The 9,498-nt window shown below is 35.2% G+C and overlaps 1 protein-coding gene and 1 pseudogene across 4 annotated transcripts in view; one reads left to right on the forward strand and one right to left on the reverse strand.

Moving 5' to 3' along the window:
- Positions 1-4,942, forward strand: part of LOC107603001 (double C2-like domain-containing protein beta) — a 79,575-nt gene extending 74,633 nt beyond the window's left edge. For all 4 annotated transcript variants that reach the window (XM_016295687.1, XM_016295672.1, XM_016295678.1 and 1 more), the window contains one exon: positions 3,552-4,942. In XM_016295687.1, coding sequence (XP_016151173.1) covers positions 3,552-3,682 — 131 coding nt within the window. In that variant the 3' untranslated portion in view covers positions 3,683-4,942. The remainder of the gene's footprint in view (positions 1-3,551) is intronic.
- A 19-nt stretch (positions 4,943-4,961) lies between these two features.
- Positions 4,962-9,498, reverse strand: part of LOC107603031 (plasma protease C1 inhibitor-like) — a 10,772-nt pseudogene continuing 6,235 nt past the window's right edge.

The following is a 9,498-nucleotide window of genomic DNA, read 5'->3' on the forward strand; positions in this document are numbered from 1 at the left end:
TTTTGTTTTATCCAGCTGTATTTGCTCAGTGCAACTTATAACATCAATGTGAAAGATATAACACCAACATGTCAGAAAAAAAACAGAATCATTGAGTTGTAAACTCGATCAGTTGTAAACTCAATCTGGTGTTGCTAATTACCTTCTTAATGGCACACAAAGCCATTTGACTTTCAACTGTGATCAGCTGTGGTCATTTTGATTAGCTCAGCATAAAAAGAGCTTTCCTGGAGCAGTTCAGTCCTTGGTAATGCAACTGCGCAAACAATCAACTATGGGCACCCACCAAAAAATCTCCAGGATAAAATTGTGGACAGGCACATATCAGGAGATGAATACAAAAAACTAAAAAATTTCTAATTATTTTCCTCAAGAAAGGCCCCATGCAGTCACGACTGAGCTTTGCCAAAATGCACCTTGAAGATTCTGAGGCAGACAAGACTAAAATTGAGTTATTTAACTCAACACCAAATAGTATGTCTGGCGGAAATCCAATAGAGCTCACCATCAAAATAACTGCATTCCTACAGTAAAGCATGGATACAGTAATATCCTGTTATGGGGTGTTTCTCTGCACCAGGGACTGGAGCACCTGTCAGGATAGAAGGAAATATGGATGGGGAAAAATACCTTCAAATTCTTGAGGAAAATCTGCTGCCCTCTGCCAGAAAGTTGTCAATGAGAAGAAGGTTTACCTTCCAACATGAAAATGACCCAAAGCACAAAGCAAAACTGAGCATACAGTGGTGGAAGGAGAAAAAGGTGAATGTCCTTGCATGGCCTAGTCAGAGCCCAGAATTAAACCCCATTGAAAATCTGAGGAAGACTGCCATCCACAAACGGTCACCATCAAATTTAACTGAACTTGAGCAGTTCTGCAAAGAAGAGTGGGCAAATATTGCAAAGTCTAAATGTACAAAGTTAGTAGAGACAGAGACATATCCCAACAGACTAAAGGCTGTAATTAAAGCAAAAGGTGGTTTAACAAAATACTGACACAAGGGAGTGATCCTTTTTCTAACTCAGTCATTCTGTTTTTTTATTTATTTTTTTATTTTATTTTTTCTGACATGTCGGTGTTATATCTTTCACATTGATGTTATAAGTTGCACTGAGTAAATACAGCTGGATAAAACAAAAACCATGTCCATCTTCATTTCAGGCTGCAAAGCAACAAAATATGATTATTTTAAAGGGGGTGATTCTTTTCTATACCCACTGTATGTATATATACACACAACTTTTACAAGTAAAAGTATAAAAATAGAGTTATATAATATACCTGTTATATACCATGTATATAAGAGTGATTCGATTTGAACATGTCTGCAGAATGCTTTGCTGCATAGACTTCCAATGTAAATGCAAACTGAGCGACAAGTCAAATGATTGTCTCTAGTATTGTTGACATGCCACAGATGCTGCAGATAGAGCTGAACTTATTTTGACATGATCTTTCCTTTAAGATGTTTTGTTTTGATGCTTTGTTCTTGTAGACGCGAATGTTACAACATGCATGTCACATTTCCTGAGCAGAATAAGAAAATATTTTTATATAAAGGGTAGTTCACCAAAAAATCTCATCATTTGCTCATTCTCATGTCATTCTCAATCTGTAGGACTTTTTCTTTCCTTGGAGCACCAAAGGAGAAGTTTAGCAGAATGTCCATAATGTGTGCTTTGCATACAATGAAAGTGGATGGGGTCCAGGGCTGTCAAGCTCCAAAAAAAAAAAAAGCATCACAAAAGGATCAAAACAGTAGTCCAATGTGAACCATACATGATGACTTCGTGTGAGGAACAGACTGAAATTTAAGTTGTTTATTACTGAAAGTGTCGCTCGACAGCTGTGGTCACTGTTCACTTTTAATGAAAGAGCAGCCTGGACATTCTGCTATAAATAACTGCTTTTTGTGCACCACAGAAGAAAAAAGATCATACAGGTTTCAAAAGACATGTGGGTGAGTAAATGATGACAGAATTTTCATTTTTGGCTCAGCTGTCCCTTAATAAAAAGAAACAGAGGAAGAGACTAGAACAGAAAGGCTCTTGAGCTTTGTGCAATGACATGTTTATTTATGGTTGAATGACACGAACGCTCTGTAACGATCGGGACAGTGAGAGTAATTGATGTCAGTGTTACTGATTTAGAGGGGATGGATTGGGGGCGGGGGGGCATCAACAGAGAAGTGTAAAGACATGAAGCGATGTAAATGAATGGAGAGGCTTGTGAGAGACATCCAGGCGTGAAGGCACACGGAGGATGCAGGTCTCGGATTGACAAGTGAAATGAAGCTTAGTATTTATTTAACATTTTCTTGGATCTTTCCAACTCGCTTTCTTTCACCCGCTCCCTGTCTATTTCCTTTCTTTTTTTTCATTCCCTATGGCAGGGATGTCATGCGTAGGGTTCATTTGTCATGGCTTGCTCGTGGCCGTGAGCATGCGGTATTGATGTGAGGTGTGTGTGTGTGTGTTTGTGTAGGAGTGATCGAAGCGGGACAGAATCTCAGTACATGAGGGGCCTGATGAAATGAAACGCAGCTTGTGTCCACCAACATATTCACATGCACTTTCATTATTCAGAGCAAGCTCAGGTGTTAGACTGAGGAAATGCGCTGAAGTGTCTAGAACAACTCAACTTCAGAAGCCACAGTCAAATACATACTGTATTATATATACATATATATAATATGTATATAATATATATAAACAATTACATGAATGTACTGTACCTATTTAAGCAATGTTTTACACTTATAATTTTGAAAAGCGGATAGCATGTGCTAGAATGTAACGTTGAGTTACTTATCAACAAACATCCAACCATAATGCTTACCTCATTAATTAAATATTCATGTGCGATTTATGTGCGAATATAGACAAGCAAGTATTAAAACAGGTTGTGTGCTCATCACTCTTCGCCCAGTTTTATTATCCTTATAAATAGATAAATAGGCATCTAATTACTAGCCAGGGTAAAATATGAACAGTATAAAATAAAATAGATTAGACCAATATAGCATGCAGTTTCCTAACACAAAAAAAAATGCAATTACAATATCAAGGAAAATACACTACTGTTCAAAAGTTTGGGGTCAGATTTAATTTTTTTCTTTTTTCTTTTTTTGAAAGAAATTAATACTTTTATTCAGCAAGGATGCATTAAATTAATTATAATAATTTAAACTAATTAGAAATCAATTCTGTTCTAGTCATCAAAGAATCCTGGAAAGAAATCTGTTTTCACAACAATTTTAAGCCACACAACTTTTCAACATTGATAATAATACGAAATCGGCATATTAGAATAAAGTGGTTACGTTATAATATTTAATAATTTTACTCTTTTTACTGTGTTTTTGATATATATTTTTTTAAACCGCCTTGGTGAGCATAAAATATTTTTTTCAAAAACATAAAAAAAATCTTACCAACTCCAAACTTTTAAACAGTAGTGTAATTATTCATTATGTTTTTGGTCATAATCATGCAGCCCGGCTATTTTTCATTTGGTAAACTATTGTTCTCCCTTTCTCTCTCTTTCTCAGGTGGCGTTGAATTGGGGATTAACGCAAAAGGAGAGAGACTGAAACACTGGTTTGAGTGTCTAAAATACAAAGGAAAGAAAGTGGAGTACTGGCACACACTGACACAGCAAGGAGCCCCTAGCAGTGACTAACACACAAGCACACACATGTTAATTCTCTGCTAAGTAATACAAAGATAATGGAGTAATAATGATAAAGAAATGCAATAATGCTCAGTCTGAGAATGATGATGATGACGTTCCATATTAATGTGTGAGAAAAAGCATAATAATCTATTGTACAGCTAAGTGTCACATTCTTTTGTGATGAGAAAGAAGCAAGTGTGTGTTCACAAGCCCAGATTGTGACACACAAAGAATCGACCCCTTTTTCTGGTCTACACGTCACTAATGTGAAATCGTACTGTGTTGTGACTATGCCACAGGAGCTCATGCCATATTATAGTGTTATTGTTTATTACATGTTAAACGTGTAATAGCATCCTGGTGTTTGTTACAGTTGGTGGTGCCGTAATTTTGCACACTGTCAAAGCACAACACATCCAGCTGATTGTAAATGTCTATGTGTACCTATGTATTTACCTTTTGTGATTTGTTACGAATGAAAGTTTACAGTCTCTTCCAGCCCGACAAAAACATGACAAAGCACAAAGGACGGCACATGAAGGAACTCTAAAGCAATGAAAATAATTGTCTATGGATTTAAGCGTTCACTCAAGAACTGCCGCCTGTCACTTTGAGCAGAACCAAACGACAGTCACCTCAACGCGAATGTGTGTGTGTGTGTGTGTGAATGTCCCTGTCTGTGTTTTGTCTTTGTATGTGTCTTGGTTAAATGTTTGTATAGTCTACAAAAAAAAATGTGCTGATGCACATTGACAGACTTTTTCGCTTTCTCTCCGGCACCCTCTACTGGTTTAGAGGTCTAACCGCCAGTACAGAGGGTGAATCGCCTCTGGCAGGCCTCATGCACAACTGCACGCCCCATTAGGGGTTAAATTAGCAATCAAACAAAGCCTTTGAAGGACAAACTACCTGTCAAGGACAACTTTGGGTCGCACAAGAGTCAGAACACAAAATCTGGGTTGATTTGCTTTGTCGTCCTGACAGTTAGCTCTGTGAAAAGATGCACATTTCTTGCCATGCGTGGGGATTTTGGCTATAATCGTATCCATGTGATAGCATTTATTAGCTATTTATAACATTCAAATCATCAACTTTTCATCTAGCCTTGACATTTTAGGCATTTAATTGCACAAAAACGTATTGTTAACCTCGTCCTTTCATGGCCCTCATCCCTCATTCCAAACTTGGAGTTCCGGGGGGGGGGGTTAATTTTGAGTTATCAAATTAATGGCCTAAATGGTGTATAATTATAAAAAATGTATTCTAATCAGCTTTTGAGTTATCAAATTAATGGCCTAAATGGTGTATAATTATAAAAAATGTATTCTAATCAGCTGCATGCCAAGTGAATGTCACATATGCTTTGATGGACCACCGATCTGCAGTGCTTATGTTTGTCGTAATATCCATAAATGGGTCCATCTAAGGGTATTTGATTTTGCTCAGTGAACTGGGACAATCCAGGCTACCTTTGATGGAACAGCATGGCATTCAGATAATGGACTGGCACCACCTGCCAGCCAAACATAAGTCTCGCTCACATGTCCTCATTGACTGTCTGTGTGGAACATGTGATGTGACTGCCATCGTTTGTCGGTCTCTGTAACTGCATCTCCGAAATAAATTGGTGCAACGGTGGCTGTTGGAAATGGGAGCGAGTTTTGTGCATTCAAGTCTTATAAAGGTCTTTCATACATGCAACAGATTTCTTGTCATGTAATGGAAAATAAATAACGAATGCATGATGTAAAGTTCATCTTTAATGACCGAGGTTCTGCATGCATTCTAATTCTATGCATAACATGATATTGTTACATAAATGCATTTGTTTGTGATAAATGAATGAATGTAGAACAGAAAGTTTCATTATTTTTTTTTGTGGCGAAACACTGTTGTGATGTCTTTTTTTATCTCTCTCTTTTTATGGATTAATTATTCTTCCCATGAATAGAGGAGCGCCAGCCTCATCGCTTCACAGTATCAGAACGAAGGGCTGTAGAGCCGCGAAAGAAGAGGAGCAGCGAGAAAAAGAGATGCTTGTGGCTGCTACGGCCTCCACTCCCTTCTCGGTCAGCGAGAGAAAGGCACTATGACGAATGTCTGAGATAAATGATTTAGATTCCCCCGGAAATATTCCACACAAGTCAGGCTTTAAGAAGAGATCTGACAAACCTGAGGAGAGGTGAGGAGAATTCTGTCAGGATTTACTCATCCACATTTGTTCCAAATCCACGTGCTGTTTTTTTGTTTTGTTTGTTTTTCTTTCAAAAATGAGATTTATACAAAATGAGAACTTTTAAAGTGTAAATGCTTCCTTTTTATACAAAGAACCATTCATTGTTGCCAAAAAGGACTAAAAGCACCATAAAATTATAAACATATAATAAAAATAGTCCATATGACTCTTGCACTAAATTCTAAGTTATCTGAAGACATATCATAGCTTTGAGTGAGAACCAGGCCGAAATGTTTCAGAAGATTTTCAGTGAATAATGATTCACTCATCTCATTCCTGATTTTCTTCTCAAAAAGTTAAACTGTGACTTGGAATATCTTGTAGTGCAGGATTTTCTGGTAATATGTATGTTGTATGGAAAATGGGATCGTGTATATACAGTGGGTACGGAAAGTATTCAGACCCCCTTACATTTTTCACTCTTTGTTATATTGCAGCCATTTGCTAAAATCATTTAAGTTAATATTTTTTCCTCATTAATGTACACACAGCACACCATATTGACAGAAAAACACAGAATTGTTGACATTTTTGCAGATTTATTAAAAAAGAAAAACTGAAATATCACATGTCAAATAGTATTCTGTATGTAGCCTTTTGTGTTCTACTGAGAAAACAGCATACAGGTTTGGAATGAGATGAGTAAACAATGACAGAATTTTAGTTTTGTGTAAACTTTCCCTTTAAATGTCACATTCTAGCACTTTCCAGCATTTTGGAGTAAAAAAAAATAACATACTTACCCAGATTCCTCAGTAAGCCCTCTAATGGTGTGTCCACTGTCAGTTTAATTTTAGGCAGTATGACCTCAGCGGTTTAGGATGGGATTGTATTCATCTCAGAAACCATTGCTTCAATGGACTCTCCGTTTATATTATTTTCCATCAATACAAAAGATTCTTCTGACGTTGTGCGGGATCAGTATGTACAGGCTGTTTTTGCCCGTAAGAGGGAACTTTCCGACCTGCAGAAATAGTTCTACAATGTATGTGTTTGTATTTGTACAAATACAGTACAAGTGCTTGTAGTTCATTTTCAGGAAATGGTGTCATTGTTGTAATGTAAAATTAAGGATTTTTTTTCTTTTAATTATATTTTATTATTTAAATATTTCTATATTGAATTATATATTTTTTATTTAATTTAACATTTTTTATTAAATTTTTATTTATCTAAAAAAAAAAAATCTCCTTTTGTGTTCTACTGAGAAAACAGCATACAGGTTTGGAATGAGATGAGTAAACGATGACAGAATTTTAGTTTTGTGTAAACTTTCCCTTTAAATGTCACATTCTAGCACTTTCCAGCATTTTGGAGTAAAAAAAAAGACATACTTACCCAGATTCCTCAGTAAGCCCTCTAATGGTGTGTCCACTGTCAGTTTAATTTTAGGCAGTATGACCTCAGCAGTTTAGGATGGGATTGTATTCATCTCAGAAACCATTGCTTCAATGGACTCTCCGTTTAAATTATTTTCCATCAATACAAAAGATTCTTCTGACGTTGTGCGGGATCAGTATGTACAGGCTGTTTTTGCCCGTAAGAGGGAACTTTCCGACCTGCAGAAATAGTTCTACAATGTATGTGTTTGTATTTGTACAAATACAGTACAAGTGCTTGTAGTTCATTTTCAGGAAATGGTGTCATTGTTGTAATGTAAAATTAAGGATTTTTTTTCTTTTAATTATATTTTATTATTTAAATATTTCTATATTGAATTATATATTTTTTATTTAATTTAACATTTTTTATTAAATTTTTATTTATCTGCTTTAAATTTATTATTTATCTATCTATAGGATGTCAATACTTCTTGATCTACACCACACAAGTATCTAGGGAATATTATTCTGTTTCTTGCCAAATTATTATTATATATATTTTTTTTTCATCTTTGATATTTTTTCCCATAATAGAGCTTGATGAGAAGAAACTTGCCTCTGAACTATGTAAAATATATTACATGGTCTCACTGATGAAAGATCAAAGCACTTTTTTAAATATAATTTTTAGATATGGTGAAAAAGTTGGCATGCAAATTGTCTGATAATCTGAAGAGACAAACAAACTATGTTTTATATTAATTTGCCTTATACACTAAACAAGGTAAATCTCTAATATGATATAACGAAGTTCAGTATCTGGTTAATAATATCAATATCAAGTCAAATGTTCTCAAATGCAAATGGCACAGCTTCCTGACAATGACCTTTGTACATTAATTGCGACACTTACCTCAGCCTGTAATTTTTTGTTGTAGCCCATTTGAAGGTTGTACTTGGAGCTGTAGAGAGTTGGCACTTCTATGACCTCACCTGAAACCTTCATGAAGTTTTCCCATTTATTTGAGGATTCAAAAACGGTCTTCCATTTACCTGTAAAAACAAAGAAACACAAACACAGTCAGTGTCATAAAAACTACACCGGTACAGTATTCAGATATATAATGTCACTTACCATTAAAGTAGACGGCATTTAACAGAACAAATGAGGTGGCGGGATCCACATAATCAATTAATTCAGTGATTTTCTTGTTTGTCTTCTGTGCCACCCATTGATTGATGAGTTCCATGTTTTGGTTGCTGTCATTGGTCAGCTTCACGGCATCATAGAACTCCAGTGATTGGTTGACAAATAATTCTCCCAACTGTTGCTCTATGTGGAAACGAAAGTCCTTTAGGCTATGGATGTGACTGCACTATTAAATTAGGCAGAATAAAAATGAAGTCCAGAATAATTGATTCTGATGTAATTACAGCAATGCTGTTATTTTGACAGCATATATCCTTGTGAAAAAGAAGTGCACCTAATTATAATCCTAAAAATGCATTTAAAAAAAAATAACTTGTACTTGCAGATAATAAAGGAATGAAACACTTCTGTGGACTTAATGAGTGTAGACTTTCATGACTGTTTCTTAACACTTTTAAAAAGTGCACTTTGTAATAATGTCAAATTAAAGGTTTTGCTGTAAATCATTGTTTTAATCATCTTTAGTAATCAGCACACTTATTTTGATGTGTTGATTAACATGAAAAGTACTCATAGTAAACTCTGTTATATATATTTAAAATGTATTAAATTGCAACTTACAAATATATTTAAATACATGACATGTAAGTTTCAATAGAAATGACATTGAAGTATATTTTAGTTTACCATAAATGCTTGAACCGTCTATAAGACAATAAAAGTGATTATGAAATACATACTTAACTGAAGTTTTAATTAAGTGGGTTAAAACACTCTTAAGGTAAACTAAGTGCATTTAATGCAATTCAATATAGTGTAGTTTAAATTTATAAGTAAGTGTCTGAAAATAGTAATGCTTATCAGTAAATTCGGCAGCACACATTTTTTAAAAGCAACAGAATTATGAAATTACTTATAAAGATGTACTTAAAGGGGTCATATGATGGGGTCCTTTCTCTTTGGAGTGTTACAAGCTCTTGGTGCATAAAGAAGATCTGTAAAGTTGCAAAGACTAAAGTCTCAAATCCAAATAGATATTCTTTATAAAAGTTAAGAGTCAGCCACACCTACCTAAAACGGCTCGTTCTAACACGCCCCCACATATCTACGTCAC

Source organism: Sinocyclocheilus grahami, unplaced genomic scaffold (assembly GCF_001515645.1).
Source record: "Sinocyclocheilus grahami isolate Dianchi unplaced genomic scaffold, SAMN03320097.WGS_v1.1 scaffold16.1, whole genome shotgun sequence".
In the NCBI taxonomy this organism is placed as follows: Eukaryota; Metazoa; Chordata; class Actinopteri; order Cypriniformes; family Cyprinidae; genus Sinocyclocheilus; species Sinocyclocheilus grahami.